Below are 20,880 nucleotides of genomic sequence, written 5' to 3'. Positions count from 1 at the left end.
ATTGCATGGATATATAGTCTATACGGGGACATTAAGATTAGAATTATCACATCTGACCCAAAAAAACACATGATAAGATGAGAGTGTGGCTTTTTATGTCCTGTGTAGACCTCCACATGCATTGGTCAGTATGTGTGAAAACATGATGATTGAAGGTGATAAAAGAAGAGAGGGATAGAAAGTTGTATTTGAGAGACTTGTAGATCTCGACATCAATATGAATTTAATGTCATATCATAATACAATAGAATCAAAGAATCTATACATGAGTTACTCTTTTATCAGGTCATGTCTTTGGTAGGAATCTCTTTTTGTTGTTGGATACTTGTTTGTTCGACTAACGGGATTAAGAGAGTCTAGTACTAGGCAAAAATCTTAGTGTTTATTTATTAGAGTTAGGGAATCTAATAATTGTGGGTGATTTTAACTCATATCAACAGTGGGTGACTTTAATAATTGCAGAATATGAGAACGGGGCACTGGAAGTGGTGAGGAACGTGGTTGATAGTACTCTAGATAGGGCAAGCTTGCATGAATTCCCCGGATTAAATAATTGTTAGTTTATTCTCATCTTTCTCATTATCTCTCTATATATCTCGGACTTAACTCGGATGCTCATATTCCTGTTGACATCTTATTGCAGTAGGCCCAGAGGAATTATATGCTATGTTGTTTCTCCAGGTCGTTAGACTACATCGGATTCTTCGACAGTGAATGGCGTCCATACTAATTCTTCAATGGGAGGACTAACTACTAACTCAACTTAACCCGTCATGAGTAGTTATGAATATCAAATTATGAAAGAAACAACTAAAAGCAATTTAAAATTTGGTTGAGTTTTCATAAACTCAATCAATAGTTAAAATATTGCAAAATTTAAGCACTTGAAACGGAAAGTGGAAGTACAAAACTTTAATTAGTCAATAATGAGGATGCAACCGCGAAAGCTAGAAAACACAAGCTAATAGTTTAATGTATGTGTCTTAAGATATGGATAAGAAGATGTTAGAAGAATCCATGACAACCTTAAAAGTAGTTCATCCTTGAATTTGAAGATCACGCTTCCTTCAAGTGAGGTCTTGTATCAATCGTCTGAACATATCTTACACTCTATAAGAAAAAAGCAAGGGAAATATCAATAAAGATCATATTATACTTGTAGGATTACATATCTAGTTTCAAGCATACGTAATTATAATATAATATTAGTATAACTTACGTAAATCCTATATTATAAGATTAAAATTATATTATATCCTTACTCTTTTCAATATGTTGCGCTAAAACAGGAAATAAATCTGAAAATCTAATCAAATTTCATAAATTACGCTTACGTATCTTCTTTATCAATTAGACAGATGTTAATCCTAACAAAACAGAGAAATTTAAAATTCAAATTCCTTCCCTTTTCTTTGTTAAAGAAACCTTTCAAAGTGATGAAGAGATACAATGTTTTGATGTGTGCAATTGTGTGTGTTGAAGATAGAAAAGGGGACCATTCTCTTAACGTATATACTTGAATCAAGAATTGATAATTCATGTTACATACAAATAACAATATATATAGTTCATTCAAACAATTTAAATGTGAAGGTGAAGCAAATGTACATGGATAAAGCTAATTTAATGGTTGTAATGACAAAATACAAAATAGATCATAGCTTGAATTTTTGAGTTATAATATCTGATAACAAAAGGTATGTGACCAGAATTATTGTGTTGTAATACACTCTTTTTTTACTTTTTGAATATTTAAGTGTTAAAGATTGTTAGTTACAAGTTGATACATCACTAGTTTGCTGCCTATGTGTTGGCTTCTTCGATCTGTGTATCAATTGTGGTTATTATAAAGAACCATGTACATGTTTATTCGTTCTTCTTATTATTTGTAATCTATCATTATAGAGGCATGAATAATTAAGACACATACTTTTTTTTAATGTATTTGTTAGTATATTAATCATGATACACTTCTAGTTAGAACTTTATATATTACGAGTTCGTCGCAACTGTGTTGATTTTTAGATTTGTGTATCAATGTGTGGTTATTATAAAGTAACGAGTACATGTTAATTTGTTCTTCTTATTTTCTGCAATGCATCATTATAGAGGCATGAGTAATTAAGGCACACATTTTTTTATTTTTTAAATATATTTATTAATATATTATTCATGATACATTCTAGTTACAACCTTATACATTACTACTTTTTCGCATATGTGTTGAATTTTAGATCTATGTATCAATTTATGGTTATTATAAAATATCATGTACATATGCCAATTCATTCTTCTTATATTTTTGTAATGTATCATTATGGAGCCATGTGCAATTAAGTCATACACTTTTTTTTGAGTGTGTTTATTAATATATTTGTCATGATACATTGTTAGTTATAACTTGATACGTTACTATTTTGTCGCATAAGTGTTCGATTCTTTTTTAGATCTATGTATCAATGTGTGGTTATTATAAAGTATCAGGTATATATTAATTCGTTCATCTTATTTTTTTTTTTGTAATGTATCATTATAGATGCATGAGTAATTAAGTCACAAAGATATGAAAAGTTTATATAAGTCAGTTGATGTATATCTGACACATAAGATTTGTTGTGAACAATAATATGTTAGACCCTAGGTTGTATTTATGGTCTATTACGAATACTGTTAATAATATATCTTGAACTTTTTTTTCCTTTTTCTTTTATTGAAAACGATACATGAAACAATGCTTCTTTTTACTATACATGGTACACACAAAGCTATATATTAGTTTATTTTTTTTTTAAGATTGTTCTTGGAGATTGAAGACATCGGTTAAAAAAATCGGATATATTCAAATTGAGGTACTACAATCGTGAACATAAAAGAATCAATGCCGATAAGGACGATTTACCAGTTCCAGAATGCATTTTTGAAGAAATTTTCTTGCCACAAAGAAGTAAAAGGATGTCTGGACGACCAAGAAAAAGAAGAAAGAAAAATTCAGATGAAAAGCTAACACAAAGTGTTGTGGACATTGTAAATAAGAAGATCACAATCGAAGAACTTGTACTTTCTTTTTCGAAATATAGTTGAGGAAGTTTTTATTTAGAATATTGTGATGTTTCAGATTAATAATTTTCAAATTGTAATCGTTCAATTTATAAATTTTTCATTGTTACAAATATATACATTACAAAGTATTGTTAGCTTATTAATTTCTTATACAATAAATTGAAATGTTACAATTTTCAGTTTTATCTATATTTCTAATGGTAATAATTTGTTTACATGGTAAAATTATATAAAATTTTAAGAATTTGATACAAGCTATTATGTTTCAAATACATTATTTATATAATGTATGATTTTATGTTTGATAATAATGTATCTGATATAGAGTGATCGCGAAGTGTTATGTGAAAATGTGATAAAGTGTAGTTATTAATGTATCACAACAAAAAAGAATTGAGTTATAAAGATAATACGCGTTTAAAATAAATATTGTAGTGATTAAATATTAAATACAATATTCAATATATTGAGCAATCTCAATACTAAAAGAATTTTTATATATTTATCAAAAATTTATATATGAAAAATAAGTACCATGGACAAATTAAAAAAAAATCAGAAAAAATGGAAAAAACGATGAAAAAAACCCAACAAAGTAAAGATGATAAAACAATTTAAAATTAATTTTCTGGAGAGATAAATCTTTTAAATTCAAATTAGGATGAAGTGATAAACATAATGGAGAAATTAATTGAAAAGATCACAATAATAAAAAAAATGAGAGAGATTTGTGGAGTGAAATTAGAATGTGATAAACATGGAGGATATGGGGAGTGAGAATTATGTATCTAGAAATTGGTGTGCTCAAAATAAGTGATTTTGAAATTTTTTTAAAATAGTAGGGAATAATGAAAATTATGAAAACAAAATGTGTGTATATATATGTAATTTTTCCATAATTTTATTCTTTTATGCATAATTTTCTTAGTTGTTATCTTCGTTGCTAATATAGTTTAAATTAGTTTATACTTTTCAATGTTTAGATATATTATTTGATTTGGACTTGTAAATATTTATGAATTTTTTTATTTTGTAGTCGAACAGAAGTCACAGTTACATTAGGTCGAAAATTTTATCAATTTACTTTGTAAATATCTTAATTTGCATCCAAATAACTATAGCCTTGAATCTTATCAGATTGAATATATTGATATTTCAATAAAAATATTTTGTACTCATGTAAAATTAACCGCTCAATTTGAAGATGGTTAGCTTAACACATGAAAATCAAATACAATATGATGACTTTCTCTTCTAAAGGCGGGGGTGAAGACTCCATTGCGGCATTAAGTAAGGAATTTGAGGAAATCAAGGCGCATCCACTTCGTCATCTCAGCCTATTTATATGCAATAGGTAGAAAAGATTCTGCCCTTCTAGCCTCGAGTAGTGGACTTCACATTTAGTTAACATTTATAATTTACAAGTTCCAAACCTATGACCTAGATAAAAGTAAAAATATATTTGATCTCTTTTTCAATCATTGTGTAATTTTAAAAAAATCGAAAGAACTAATTAATTAAAATTGAAATAGAAGAATCAATTTTATCTTAGTGTATTTTGGTTTATAATTTTGATAAATCAACACATAAGGTTTAATTATTTTTAATGAAATACCAAATCATTCATACCTGTGATTTTACAAAAAATATATTGTTATAATGAATTCTATTTTATGTTATAGGTAAAATGTTATTATACGAAAATAAATAATATAAAAGAATTACTTTTGGAAGAAAATAAGTCCATTATAAAAAAAATCACCTTAAAAAATAATCGACCCTCATAGAAAGATTTAAAGAAAGAGAAAAATAAATTAAAATAACTTTAATCAAGTGAATTAACTAAAATAAATAAACAAATATGACATATGAAATGAACACGTGGAAGTAGTGTAATGTTTTTGTTCTTATATAAACACCAAAACAATTTCAGTTACTTCACTCTTTTGTCTCTTTCCGTCAAAGTGTGAAATGCACTGAGCTAAGCTACCTCTTCAATTTCTTCTACTCTCATTCTCACCGATTCAATCCACATTTTTCATACTTGTTGCTGAGGAGACGGAATTTCAGTATGGACGGAGGTGATACCTATCAAACGGTGAAAGACGATTCCGGCGACATCGCCGGCGGTGGTGAAACGGTCACCATCAACATCCGATGTGTCAACGACTCCAAATTATCTGTTCAAGTCAGCCTCGATTCCACCGTCGGATTATTCAAGTCCATCCTTTCCCAGCCGACTGATATCCCTGCTGAGGAGCAGAAAGTTATCTATAACAGCCGGATCTTAAAGGATGATCAAACCCTAAAAAGCTGTGGTAATAATTAATTTCTCTTATCTAAATATTTTTTTGCTACTTTATTAGTAATGCTGAAATATTTGTGTTTACTTTTTATTACTCATGTTGCTGATCAATCAAGCAAATGTACCTCAATTACGAACTTGTTAGGGTTTGTGATATTAATGTTGTAAAGATTGTTAAAAAATAATTATTTAAAAGAATATTTGTATGTTTTTTAACTTGTATGTTATATAGAGGTGCATGTTAAATATCTGAAAGTTCAGATTTTTTTTGGGCTTTAACTACTGAATGTAGAGAACTGTACTTCGGTTGGCTTGGGATTGTATGCTAATGCATTTTCCTGTTCTGAGGAGTAATTTGAATTATTTGTTCATTGTGAAAATAATGCATTGAGAACTGTTTTAACAAGAAAAAGAAATAATGCATATAGAAGTTTTTTCCTGAAATGGAGGAGAATCTGTTTTTGGAAAATAATTCATTGGAACTTTTAGCTGGTGTTGAGATTGTGGATATTCTTAGAATGTAGAAGTATCTTATTTGACGGTTGTGAAGGAGATATCCTGCAATTGAAGGGAGTAGTAATTTCTGAAAGCCTTCATTCGACTCTTACGTACAATACTTGACGTCATGAGCTCATTCGCTCCATCTTGATAGGTAGGATTACGTTGAAAAAATATTCCTTAATTTCTCGATTTAGAAGTGCAAATTTAATCTCAGTGTGCAAATTTAACCTCTTTGTTTGTGTTCTTTCCAGAATAGATGGAAATAATCGATAAGTTGTGTGTTAATGCATTAGGACAAAATTTCGATTCTAATAGATTTAACGTCTTGCTTATTTGTTACAATATACTCCCTAATCTGGCATGTTTTGTCTTGGGATAAGAAATAGGTAAAGGTCAATAAGTGGAAAAAAGTAATATAGAGGAATGATGCAGTGGTATTGGGGTTTATTTTGCTTTTATTAGAGTATGAAGCTGTGTACGTGGATCTACAATAGCAGGGAATCTGCATATTTATTGCAATTCAGTTTCCATTTTACTACGTAGATTTGATTTAGCATGTATTCTCTTGTCTTTAACATGATGTTACTTAATGCCAATTATGTTGATCTGATTCATGATTGATTACTTCAAACCACATAAAATTTTGCATTGAGCTTTGGAATCTTATACTATCAAGATGCATGGAGCTTCTATTTTATCTGCTCTCTTGTTGCTTGTTATCAGCTGTCAGAATAAGAATCATAGTAAATTTAATTTTAATATTTGTGGCGAGCAGGTCTAAAGGCAGACCACACAGTTCATCTTATTCGAGGTTCTGCCGCAGCTGCTTCTGCTAATGCAACCAATGTTGTAAATCCAAATGCTAATCAGGATGCTCCCAGGGTTGTTGTTCCCACTATAGGGGGGCTGTTTGTCAGAGTTGGTGGAGGTCCACTCTTTTCTAGACTTGGAAGTAGAGGTGGTTCGTTTGGAGCTGGACTTCCAGATTTTGAGCAGGTCCAGCAACATGACTCCAACATGATGAGAGAGATATTGAATATGCCTCTAGTTCAGGATCTAGTGAATGACCCAGAAATCATCTGCAACTTTATCGTGAACAGTCCTCAAATGCGAGAGTATGTGAATCTTAATCCTGAGCTCCCGCACATATTCAATGACCCTGCTATATTTCTCCAGATATGGGAGGCTGCACGTAATGAACTCATGCATGAGACGATAAGAACTATTCAATGGTCATTGAGACACACTGAATCGTCTCCTGAGGAATTTAACATGCTAAGGCACATGTATGAGAATGTCGAAGAGCCATTTCTGAATGCAACAAGCATGGTTGGAGATACAAGAAATGATTCAGGGACAAACCCATTCGTGGATCTTTTGGGAGCCCAGGAACAAGGTAGAAACCGGTCAACTAACCCTCCAACTACTGGTTCTGACACAACTGCTAATCCTCATGCTCCGAACTCGAACCCACTTTCGGATCCTTGGGCATCAGCTGACTGTAAGTTTCTTGCAAGTTTGTGGATCTAATTCTATTTGCCGCTAGATTTAACCTTGTTACTTCATCTCCTATCTTGTTCACCAGGGTTTTCTGCATATTAAAACAAACTTTTTATCTCTTTCCTATTTCTCGTTCTGGAGATGCTTTCATGCATCTTCACAGTTTGGGTACCATGAAGTCATCATACTCATGCAATTTGTGCTTAGAACTTGAACATTTGAACACCTGTTTTCTGTAGCTACTTTTTTTCTTTGTTTTTCTCTAGTAAAAAAATTTCAAAGTTTAGCATAATTTTGTCAGGATTTCTTAAAAAAAATATTTATACTTTTAACTATATCAGCTAATGTCTTATGTATGTAGCATTCATTATCTTGCTTCCCCCCCTTCCCCCCTTTTCAACTACTTTTGATAAGCGGGGTATTGTCTTTTTACTCTATTTTGCAGTTGGAGGTGCCCAAATGAATACCGCTCCCAGATCAAATGCTTCTAGGAACATTTGGGGACCCTCTCCTGGTGGTTTAGATGACATAGCAGATTTGCAGCGAATGCTAGGTGGCATACCTGGCGCCTCTTCTGAAAATCAGTTAATAGGATACCCATCCATCTCACAGATAATGCAGCACATAAACCAGGTATTTATTTATTTAATTTGTACTAAAGCTTACAAACAGTAATCGAGTTTAAGGTTTTATTCTTTTCTCTCCTGGTTTTCTTTTTTTGTTGTTTGTGATGGGGAATTTCTTGTCAAGCTTCTCATTTCTTGAGTATCTTTGTGGTTAGATTATGGGGCTCGACCCCAACTCTCATCCTGGGGATATGATGCCAAATCCTGAATTAATTCATCAGTTGATGTCCTCTGAGAGGATGCAGGTAAAGAATTTTTGCATGCTGTCTTAAAATTTTGCTTGTTGGAATTGTAGAATCTGTAAGTGGTGCATGCAGTGTGGCAAATCTAGAAAATCGGGTATCACTGATACATAAAGGTTAATGAAAACTTAGAACTCAATGAGGTAAAAGTTATGTTAGAAATATGTTTAGAGCCTGTTTGGATTGGCTCTGGGCTTAGTGTAACCATTCTCATTAGTGGTCGTACTGATTACTGAAATTGCACTAAATATTAATGCTGGGCATCTGTAAGGAAAAAGAATAAAAACATTTACTATGAAAAACAAAGGGGAAAATAGCAACAGAAAAAATCAAACAAAAGAATATTGTCTATTTGTTATTTGTTTCTCTTATTGGACACCATTGAACTACTTTCAACCCTTGCAATTACTTTTTTAGATTCATTTTCTTACTAATCTAAATAAGCTAAGCTCCGACAATGTTAATTTATCAAAAATAAACTTTATAGATTTTAGTGTCAAGTATGACATGATAGACACTGTCCTTCAGATTTTATTATTTATGTGTCTACAGACTTTATTGTTCATTGAAACTGTTTTCATCATCATTTAATTAAATATTAGAATATTAATATGTCTATTTATTTCTCTTGAACATGATGTATGTTTTTATGTCAAATTACTGTTAAGTGTCACTGACATGTTTTCTGAGCACAATATAAGACATTCCGGATTGAAAATTTTTCATCTATATAATTTAAAAGTCATTATATTGCCCATTTGGAGGTACCAAGGGTTTAAAAGAGAATCCTTTTGATATGTGTCTGGAAATAATTGTTTTTTTTTACAAAAAAAAATTGTGTTTTATTCATCTTCAGCAAAAAGACGCGTGATTTTATTCATATGTTTCTGGACATAGAGCATGATGTGTGCATAATTCTTCGGGTATGTTCTTCCATCATTCCTTTCTATTTTTTTACAATCGTTCTTTTTCCTTTTAGGAATATCTGGTACAACAAGGGCTATTTCCTTACCTTGATCATCCGCAATCAAACCAGTAAGTATGGACATATATCTATGGATTTTCACTTGGCTGGAGAATCTCACACCTCCTGATTCAGCTGATATGATGATATGCATCTCCTTGTCTCATTATTACTCATTGTTTCTTGTCCTACAAGTCACCAAAGGAAAAAGAAATATTACTTAGATTCATATTTCATTTGCCAAAAAATAGTCTAAGCCTTTCTAATTAGGTTGGATAAAAGATAAACTTGTGAGTGGCTCGAGATTTTTACTCTGATTATTTGGATCAATGGGGTAATTTTCTGCCTTGCGCCTATCACTTCTGACAAAGTAACTTTTCCGCATGCAGAGAACAAGATCAGGACGAAGCTGACGAAACAGGTAATATCACTCTATATATTTCCCAATTTGATATCCTTGTAACTGTAAATATACCCTTAGGTTTGGAGGGAATGATCTCATGATTTAGGAGCAAATAAATCCTCTTACAATATTTTATAAATGTTACTTAAGTCTAGTATTTTAATGCAAAACTAGCCTATAAGGAGCAATACACTTAATATTTTTGTGATGCACATTATTTGTGATGTTTCATATAAATGGACAACTTCTTTGTATTGTTACATGGTATATGAAATTTGAGATTTTACAAGGGCGACAGAACTGATTTGGATTTATACCTATTAGGAGTTTATTTTTTTGTTAAAAATATTGATTGAAATTTATAGGTTGAGAATGCGGGTTTGGTGGGGATATAGAAGACACAAATTCAGATAAAATATATAAATGTCAGAAATGAACTGTACAAAAGAGTGATATTAGTATGAAAATAACGAGATGAGATATAAATTTGTATCCGGAAAAGGTGGTTTATTGTGGGGATCTGTATAATACTATTTTACACTTATGAATAAGCTGAAGAAAGGTTGGATGATGAATGCTTATTTTAGATGATACTCTTTAATTGGTGAAATTAGCGAGAAAGTCAACTGAGGTTGGAACTGTGACGAAGAACTCTGATTTTAGCCTTTTATTTAGGTTAATTAGAAATAAAACAAACTACCTATAAAAAGTAGAAATTTTACAAACTACGTTCACTGCAAGTTATAATAAGATCACTCGAATGAGATCACTAGATGAGATAGTGGTGCCCAAATGTAGAGAGTGGAAATATTTGCTCTCATATTTGAGGAGAATGATATGATTGATGAAGATGTGACACAAGCTAAAAGAGGATTGTGGAAACGGAGGAGTGCTAAGACAGTTGTGTTATACGTGAACGCTTAAACACAAGTTGTATGCAACGGCAGCGAGATCAGAGATGTTATATGGGAGTGATTGCGAGTAATGTAAATCCATGTGTATCCACAAGATAAATTTCCTAAAAATTGCGTGGATATATAGTCATACGGGGTCATTAAGATTAGAATTATCACATCTGACCCAAAAAAACACATGATAAGATGAGAGTCTAGCTTTCTATGTCCTATGTAGACCTCCACATGCATTGGTCAGTATGTGCGAAAACATGATAATTGAAGGTGATAAAAGAAGAGAGGGATAGAAAGTTGTATTTGAGAGACTTGTAGATCTCGACATCAATATGAATTTAATGTCAGATCATAATAAATAGAAGCAAAGAATCTATACATGAGTTACTCTTTTATAAGGTCAAGTCTTTGGTAGGAATCTCTTTTTGTTGTTGGATACTTGTTTGTTCGACTAACGGGATTTAGAGAAAGTCTAGTTCTAGGCAAAAATCTTAGTGTTTATTTTTTAGAGTTAGGGAATCGAATAATTGTGGGTGATTTTAAATCACATCAACTGTGGGTGACTTTAATAATTGCAGAATATCAGAACGGGGCAATGGAAGTGGCGAGGAACGTGGTTGATAGTACTCTAGAGAGGCCAAGTTTGCATGAATTCCCCAGATTAAATAATTGTTAGTTTATTTTTCGTCTTTCTCATTCTCTCTCTATATATCTCGGACTTAACTCGGATGCTCATATTCCTGTTGACATCTTATTGCAGTAGGCCCAGAGGAATTATATGCTATGTTGTTTCTCCAGGTCGTTAGACTACATCGGATTCTTTGACAGTGAAGAAGCACTTATTGCCGTGGAGGAACTTGAAGAAGACAGTGGAGAGTAGTGTATGTATATTCTCTTTTTATGACTATATATATATATAGAGAGAGAGATCCAGATGAAATTGTTGATGTAGACAGAAGAAAAGGAGATTGGTGGAGGAACTAGTTCTTCAGTTCATTGTACATGCTATGTTAAATTGTTTATTATCATATGATTTTATTGCCTACTTTCCTGTAGCATTTTTGTTTTTGCTTTGCTAGGTGGATTCAATTTGATCATAGAGTTTCCATGCAACGACTATGCTTCGAAAAAGGGTCAAAAATACCTCTAACCTACCCAAAAAACCTCACAAACATTTTTATCTAAAAATACTGTCAATTACTCATTATTTTTGGTGCAAATATACCCCTCTTCCCCTCCCCCCCTTTGATTAAAAAATGCCTTTATAATATTAATAATGTTGTATCTAGAATTCAATAATTTTCCTTCAACAATCTATATATCCATAGTCCAAATCCTCAATTTTCCTATTAATCAAAAGTGATAAAAAGATTTACATAACCTTTTAATTCTTAGATTGTTATTAATATTAAATATGTCTTGTTTTAAAAACCTGGTTAATTTTGATTCTTATATTTCATAATTGTGGCCGGCAATTGCATTATTACAGTTGATATTTGGTTGCATAGGATTTCTAAGAAATTGTAGGTACTTGATGATACATAAGGAGGTGAACCTTCACTAATACTAATTAGTCTAATTAAGAATTGGAGGCACAAAATATCGAGCAAAATATCACTTAGCTTCTATAATATAGAGCTATGTATGTACTCTTGTTTTGTATCTCTAATTTTTGTTGTTGTGATTGAATAAGTTTAAACCTACTCTACATAAAACATCTCATCTCGCGCATTTGCCTCTCAAAACATTGTGTTCAAGTTCGTCCATAATAATTTTACTTTTTGAATTGTATTATAAATATGATCAGCTACCAAAATAGACACTTTATGAATCTTAAACATCAAAGGGGATTCTCTCTAAAAACATACGTCAAAACGGAAGTTTGCCCATTATGAGCTAACTATAACTGTGATTCTTTAACACTGTCATTCCCATTAACCCTCACTCACTTCATCCAAAATAATATATTACGTCAACTTTAAAAGTAGTCCGCGCCCTACAATTCTTTTTATATCTTTCTCAATTTTAAATGCATTATGAAGTTTTTTCAATAATAAAAATATGAAAAAACTTGAGCCTTTGTTTTCATAAAATAAAATTTTCTATTATTTGCTTGCAGCAGTAGTAATAAACTAACAATACTACTAGTAATACTAATAGTTATAGTAATTTTCAAAAAATAAATGTTGCGGTTCATTCAAATACGGGCGTACTCTATTATATTCTTTTAGGATAATTAAAACCAACTAAATAAGGCAAAACGACTTCGTTTTTTTTATGAGCATGTTTTATCCCAAAAAAAAAAATCGATTCACCATTTTCCTGAAATAATAAAACAAGAAAACCAGTTAATATCCAAAGAAATTAAAGTGAACAACAAAATATGTTTTGTACCTTTGAAAGTGAACAACTCCAAAACTTATGGCCATAATTTCTTGGAGTCCTTAATGTTTTCATTTTGCAAAATACTCTTTGCTTTTACAAATATCTAATCCAATTGAATATCTAGACTTTTCGAATTATTAAAATATAATTGTTAAATTTAAAAAATTAAACTATATATATAGTATAAAAAAGTAAAAGCTGAATGAAAAATGTGGAGCAAATAATGCATATTTATTATTGAAGAGAGGAATAAATCTTCACATGAGGAAGAAAAATATGTAGGTTAAAGTAAGGAAATAATATAAAGAAATTATAGTTCTCCTATTTTAAAGGTTGTGAATATTTTTTTGCATGGATCCGGAGTTAACAAGGATGATCAATATTAAAGATGATAGTTATAGCTCGTCCATTTATGAATGAACTGTCCATTTTGGTGTGTTATAAGAGCTTCTCTTGATGTTTAGGGTTCAAGAAATGTCAATTTTATTGCTGGACTTGCTACATGCATGCATGCTATCCTTAGAGAAATATGCTAAGCTGTATTGTCAAATGATCAATGAGTGTGCATTGAGAATTTTGTTGTGGTCTAGTGATTAATAAATTAAGGGGGTTGAGAATTACGATATCTTAATTTTAAAATACAATAAAAGCAAAAATAATAGGTTATTTTTCCCTAATTGTCCCTAATATTGATGGGAAAAAAAATACATGATATCATATTGTTGATGGAAGATAACAAATATCCTATAAAATTAATCAAGATAATCCTATATAAAAACAATATACATTTTTCTAAAGTCAGGATTGAAAATTAAAGGCCGGTAGTTAAAAATGAGTTTTCAACTTTTAACCTAATCCAAGCCTCCTCTAACAATTTAGCGGCCATCAAAATTCTACTATGTTATTTTAATAATTATAATTGGTTTATGTAAATTGATTTTGGTCAGGGAGGTTATAGTAATCTTAAGAACTTACTGCATATTTTAAATTAATATTTAACTATTATTTTTAAGCACTATCCCGCTTATATTGTGCTAAAATGTTAAAATATTTACAAGAAATCAATCCTTTAAAAAGTCAGCAATTTAGGACAGCACATTAAATCCTTGAAAACAACAATTTAGGACAAGAAATAAATCCTTAAAACTACAATTAAGGACAAATGTAAATCCTTAAAAGACAGCAATTTAGGACAAGACATGAAATATGAATCATTAAAAGAAACAATTTAGGACAAGAAATAAATTTTTAAAAGAACAATTTAATACAAGAAATAAATCCTTAAAAAAAATTAGGACAAAAAATAAATCCTTAAAATATCAATTTTGGACAAGAAGTAAATCCTTACAACAACAATTTTAGGACAAAATATAAATCCTTAAAAAATTCCATTTGACAAAATATCTTAACATCAACATTGTATCAAAATTTAATTTAATTATGCCTATTAATTTAATTAATAAGGAATCCTTTCCAACAGTTTCGAAAAGTAAGCACTTATAAAATTATTATTAAACTTATTTATGTCTAGAGGAATTGTCATTACTATTTTAATTTGTTACACATATTCTAACGAGTGAAAACTCTCAATTTTTTCTTATATGTATCATTTTATTTTATTAAACAAGTGAAAACTCTCAATTTTTTCTTATATGTATTATTTTATTTTATTAAACAAGTGAAAACTCTCAAATTTTTCTTATATGTATTATTTTATTCTATTTCAGTATAAATTAAACATGAGTTATTGACAAAATGTAAAACAATAAAAATGGATGCTTATTCTTTTTAGGGATCTATAAGCAATGAATTATCAAAATATTATCCTAGCTACGAAAAATGCAACAACATTCAACTATTTACTGTTAATTTTCTATTTTAATTTTCGACTTTCAATTTTTTTTTATTTAAGGTGAGGTCCTTTGTAAGTTGATACTATATCACTTTGTATTTATTCACCTCCTTCCGATTCTTGTTTGGCTTATATCTTTACCTCTTCTAACTTTTATTATAATCAATTTCTTACGCTTCCCTACTAACGCATTCACACATTTCCTTCTAATATTTTTGAACCATCTCAATGTTGCGTTTTTATCTTATCTTTCATGAAATCACTTCCACCTTTTCAGATATAAACTCCGTTTCTAATCATTTCTCTTAGTATGTCAATATATATCTACCTAGTCGTCCTCATCTCCGCTAGCTACATTCATCTTTTGCATGTGTTTGTCTTTATTGGACAACACTCTGCCTCTTATAACAACAATGTTAGTCTAATTAGCCCCAGTACACCACTATAGGGACGCATTTTTATAGAATAAAGAATGTATGCCTCAATTTCATCCACCCACTTCAATATGGTGTGTGACATTTATCACTTTTTCAATTATATTGAATTATATATGGACCCATAAACTTACATATGAATTTTGTATTTGTCTTCGCTTCTACTTCCGTTTCATGTATTACGGTCACTAAACTTTTAACTTCAGTTCTACTTAAATCTAAAATATTTAGACTTCAAGGTATGTCTTCGAACATCCAGCTTACTATCATTAACTCCATCGAACGCATCCCTTCAAGTCATGTGATTTGTAAATAACATAAAATACATCACAAAACCATTTTTTTTTAAAAAAAATATATCGTGTCAATTCATACATCTCAAAAAAAAAAAACAAATGATTGATTCCCAATACAACCAATCACGATCGAGAAGTGTTCGAAATCACCCTCACCCATTCTAACTCAAGTCTTGACTCCATTGCACTTGTCCTTTATTTCTGACACCTCTAAACTCCTAATATCTCAAAAGAACCTCCTTATAAGGACTTTATCAACATCACAAAAGGATTATTATATACTTATAATATTTTGTTCAATAACGTTCTACTTAATTCTAAAGTTAAACATAAAATATAATATTATAACATAAAAAAGGTAAATAGCACAAAAATGATGGTTGAGTAAACGAAATTTTATATTACTACGTATGATAACAGCATAAGATGGTTTGTGTTTTTTTTTTTTTTTTTTTGGGGGGGGGGGGGGGGGTTTATTTATATTCAAAGCATCAAAATCTACCAAATGATGATCTATATATAGTTTTGCAAATTCATTTATTATCTTTTCATTTAGGACATCTCAATTTCTTTCACAAACCAAAAATGTATTATTTATCTTGTTCATGTATATCTATTTCTCACATGATTAACTAACATATAAAAAATATATTTTATTTAATTTTATTTTAGTACTTTAGAAGTTGAATACTGTATTAAAATCCATCTAAACTATGTTCAAAATTTATGTTCTTTTCATCACATGTACCCAAGAAAATTTGACTATCTTATAAGAACTATTTATCTTTCTTGACTGTACTATTTATAAGATTATTACATAAAAGTTGTTTATTTAGTTGTGTGAGTTCAATATCTGAGTAAAATCTCTTTTAATCGGAATTAGCTTATAAAAATGTTATTTCAATTTTTATCTTCATTGTATTCACATAAAAAAAAAATCGAAAAATGATCTTAAAAATCCATAAATTATGTGAGATTGAATAAAATGTCCTCAATTCATAATTTGATTAAAATATTTTCATGTTGAATAGTTTTATCGAAAATACACCTCTCTCTCTATATATATAACACATTCTTTTCCTAATTATGATTAGAAAATGCTTATAATATTTCAGAATTTTTTTGTCAATATATAATTGAAAATAAATGATGAGGTTACTATATATGTGGGTGTGAGAGAGAGACTCATATCATCAGTTAGGGTATTCATGGTTCGATTTAGGTATTAGTTAAAATCAAATCAATTTAGTCGTTTTTTAAATTTTCAAAATCAAATCAAACGAAAAAATAATTGTTGGTTTGGTTGTTTTCAGTTTTATTCGACTTTTTTGCATTATTTGATTTGAAAGTAATATATTTGTTGAGGACATACATATCTTGATAGACACATGCACCTAGTACATGTTATTACACGAATAAAATGATTCAATTAAGAGAAAGTGCTACTATTTAATGTGATGTATGGTAGATAAAAATTAAAGTCATGAATTTTGATGAACTTGGACTTAGGATTTTAATAGTTGGATTAAAATTTGAGTGTCAGGCTTGAGGAAATGATAAATTTAAAAACTTAAGTTAATTAAAACAAAAGAATTATTTATATCTTATTTTCAAAGAATTAGAAATTGTATATACTAGTATATAATTTCTTGGTTCGGTTTGGTTATTCTTGCGATTTTCTTTAGTAAAATAAAAACCAGACCAAATATTATCAATTATGAAAATTTAAAACCAAACCTAACAAAGCCAAATTAAAATATCTATCTTTTTAATTGATTTGCTTCTGATCGCGGTTCGATTTGATTTTTAAATAATAACCATGAACAACCCTAATTATCAGTTAAACACATAACTTATTCTATTTTGATTGTTAAAATGATTTTAAGAAGAAACAAAGATTATTTTCTATTTATTTATCAGGTAAAGTGATTTTAAAAGAAAAGAACTAAAAATAAGTTTCTAGAAGTAATACTTTAATTAAAAATAAAATATATTTATTAAAAAAAACTAATATACTTATAATAATAAAAGGGTTTTTGACTCATTAATTAACAGGTGCATTTCCCGATCCAACTATTAGACTAACTAGGCCAAGACATGAAATTGTTTGACAAAGATATATTTAGACCAAACGTATTAACTGATGATATTTTGATCCAATTTTGCCTATTTTAAAACATATTTTTAACTCTTTCTAAAACATAAAATATGGTCAAAGTAGGATGATTCAGGAAATCTAAAAAAGGATGCATAATGCATCAAAATATATATTTTGGCAAAAAAGATTTATTAGATTGACTAAATAGGCAATTAATTTTAACGAACATTCCATATATGCCCTTTTTCATAGGTGGGAAATGAAAAACTTTAAATCTTAAATTTTTCTAATTTTTCACTATATATACGACACTATTCTTAACCATTTTATTCACACAGAAAAGAAAACCTCATTTATCTTTTTCTCTCTATGGCCAACTCTCTTGAGAACTCCAGTGACATTAGTGTTGATGATGAGAACGCTGATGCTGATGCTGGTGCTGATGCTGATGTTCCTGCTGCTCCGAGGGAGCCGGTGTATCTGTTGCCAGATTTGAATCTCCCAGCACCAGAAGAGGATGAGGATGACGATGAGGATGATGATGGTGATGAGTAGTAGTACTGAATTGTGTTTATTATGAACCGATTCATCTTTGTTTCGTTTGATTATGTATGTTTTATTTTTAATAATAATAATTCATCGATATATGGATTGATCAGTTAGGATAAAAAGAGTTGTTTAAGAGTTGTTTAATAATAATAATTCATCGATGAGATTTTTTAAATTAGTGGAGGAAGAGAAAGAAGAGTTGTATCCGGGGTGTAAGAATTTTTCTAAGTTGAGTTTTACCATCCGATTATACTTGTTTAAATGCATTCACAAGTTGACTGATATGGCCTTTTTCAGATTTGTTGGACTTGATAAGAGAGGCATTTCCATTTGCTCAGATACCCGAGTCCTCTTACAAGGCAAAAAAGGTCATAAAAGATTTGGGTCTTCATTATGAGAAAATTAATGCTTGCACTAAAAATTGCATGTTATTTTGGAATGACAATGCAAAGTTAGATAATTGCTCTGTGTGTGGAGCTTCAAGATGGAAGAATATTCGTAATGACTTAAACTAATAAGGTCAATTAAATCCCAATAAAGGTTTTAAGGTACTTTTCTTTAAAGCCTAGACTTCAGAGGACATTCATGTGTTCTAAAACATCTGTAGCTATGAGATGACATGATACTGAACGACTTAAAGATGGAAATTTAAGTCAATTTTTAACATTTGGAGGTGTTTGACAAATATATATTAAAAAAACTTAAAATATCCGGGAAGTGTTTGACAAGGACAAAAATTATTTAAATAAGTTCAAAATGACTTGAAATAAGTCAAGAATCAAAAGTAGGTCTCGCCCTACTTTCTATTTTTGACTTAAAAATCATTTCATTTTGTCTTTTTATTATTAACTTAAAAGCTACTTTTTAAATCAATCCAAATTAAATGAGCTCTAAGTCATTAAAATAAAGACGTTGAAAATATTTGATGATGTAAATACGGGTAAATGAATTTTAATTTTAGCTTAAAATATTGAGATGCAATAATATGATTTAAAAAAAATAAATTTAATATTTGATGATGTAAATATGGATAAATGAATTTTAGTTTTTGCTTAAAATATTGAGATACGATAATATGATATTTTTAAAAATAAATTTAACTTTTAGTCATTTTCTTTTCAAAATGGTGACTTCGTGGAAAGTAGGTGAAATGCCCTCCAACACATACTATGAAGTAATTAAAACATTTACTAGTATTTGGCGTATATATCAAAAATTTAATCACATGTATCTAATAACATTGTGAAGTATGTAACAAAGTCATATTTATTTTAAGATTTATTATAACAAGATTTGTCAAAGCAATAAATAATTTGTTGATTTTATCAAATTGCTTCATAATTAAATTTCATCGTTAATTAGTAATTAGCAGAGAAAAACATGTGAACTACATCACATAATTATTTTAAGATGACAGGTAGTAGAAGTGTACTTTATCGTATAGCAAATAAATATACGAGCAAGGAAAAAATTAGGAAAGTTAGTCGCTAATCATTTTAAAAAATAAAATTGATTGAACTGAAAATATTGTAAAGATTAATTCTGCCAATATACATATTTGAAAACGTATCTATAATCTATCATATATAGCTTTATCATTTATATATATATATATATATATATATATATATATATATATATATATATATATATATATATATATATATATATATATATATATATATCTTTTACTGAGAGCTAATGATACTAGTATATAAGTTTATCTTTTATCACTAAATAACAATGTAAAACATTAACTACTTGAAAATATGAAGTGTTGGACCCGTGTTGACAAGGGACATGCTCATACAGTATATAATATGGGGAAATAATGTGCTAAACGAATGAAGTTTTTTTTCTTTGCATATTTAAATCGTGTGACTTATGAAAAATGCATCAAAAATAAAGAGATATCTCTTCATAAATATTCTAAATCAAATAAATTAAAATAAAGGACGTAACAAATACGAAAGATGTATCGATAAAATTAAAGAAGAAAAAAAAGCAATTAAGTAATGACATAAGAACTCATACCATGCTTTGCTTGGAAATAATCCTTCATGAATGCTACCAATTGATTATTATAAAGACTTTTTGAATTCTGAAAAGGAGCACTATAGTCTATATATATACTTTCTTTTTATTTGCACAAATGCCCTACAACACCCTCCAAATCGTTTCTTCTTCTTCACTGTTATAATTTAGATAAAACGTCAAAGTTAACTATTATTAAACGAATCTTGATATTTTAAAGTGAGTTTAAAAATTCAAATCCGATATTATATCAATTGAAATTGTTGAAAATCAGAATATTAGAATATTGAATACAAAACATTTTTGAGATCATCATGATTGCAAAAATATTATCAAAACATGATTTAAATATCTTTAATAAACATAAGTCATAATGTTTGAAATGTATCTTTGAGATGTTTCAAAGAAAAAACGTGGGGACAATCAAATGAAGAATATTTATACTACCAAATTAAAAATTTAAATATCAAATGAACCAGGTATAACCAGATAAAGTTTTTCCATAAATTCCATAACCTCATTAAAATATAACCAGGTATTTTCCAAATTGAACGTGAATAAAAAACCTCATGAATTTTTCAAGGAAAAATAAAATAAATAGTGCTAACAAGATTCACAACTAGGGCAACAAACAGTTACTAGTAACTTCTTTCAGGTTCATTAACTCGAACTTGCACAAGATATATCCTATTGTTTAATGATATTATCGCGTAAAGTTTGTTC

At 29.4% G+C, this 20,880-nt stretch overlaps 1 protein-coding gene across 1 annotated transcript; it reads left to right on the top strand.

Annotated features, from left to right (window-relative positions):
- The first annotated feature begins 5,131 nt into the window (after positions 1–5,131).
- On the top strand, positions 5,132–11,505 carry LOC112940981 (ubiquitin domain-containing protein DSK2b-like). The gene is made up of 8 exons (XM_069294325.1): positions 5,132–5,378; positions 6,642–7,367; positions 7,812–7,999; positions 8,148–8,237; positions 9,214–9,269; positions 9,588–9,619; positions 11,088–11,180; positions 11,270–11,505. Exons 1-8 carry the CDS (start codon positions 5,132–5,134, stop codon positions 11,332–11,334), a joined length of 1,497 nt encoding a protein of 498 aa, XP_069150426.1. The 3' UTR covers positions 11,335–11,505.
- Positions 11,506–20,880: the final 9,375 nt, after the last annotated feature.

Source organism: Solanum lycopersicum, chromosome 2, assembly GCF_036512215.1.
Source record: "Solanum lycopersicum chromosome 2, SLM_r2.1".
NCBI lineage: Eukaryota > Viridiplantae > Streptophyta > Magnoliopsida > Solanales > Solanaceae > Solanum > Solanum lycopersicum.
The sequence above is the reverse complement of the archived record's forward strand: the minus strand, read 5'-3'. Positions and strand labels throughout refer to the sequence as shown.

Bases quoted from the DNA above. Each gene is read 5' to 3' on its own strand.
- LOC112940981 (XM_069294325.1), top strand. From the start codon at position 5,132: ATGGACGGAGGTGATACCTATCAAACGGTGAAAGACGATTCCGGCGAC. The intron at 7,368-7,811 runs GTAAGTTTCTTG...TCTATTTTGCAG, and splicing joins TCCTTGGGCATCAGCTGACT to TTGGAGGTGCCCAAATGAAT. The intron at 11,181-11,269 runs GTTAGTTTATTT...ATCTTATTGCAG, and splicing joins ATTCCCCAGATTAAATAATT to TAGGCCCAGAGGAATTATAT.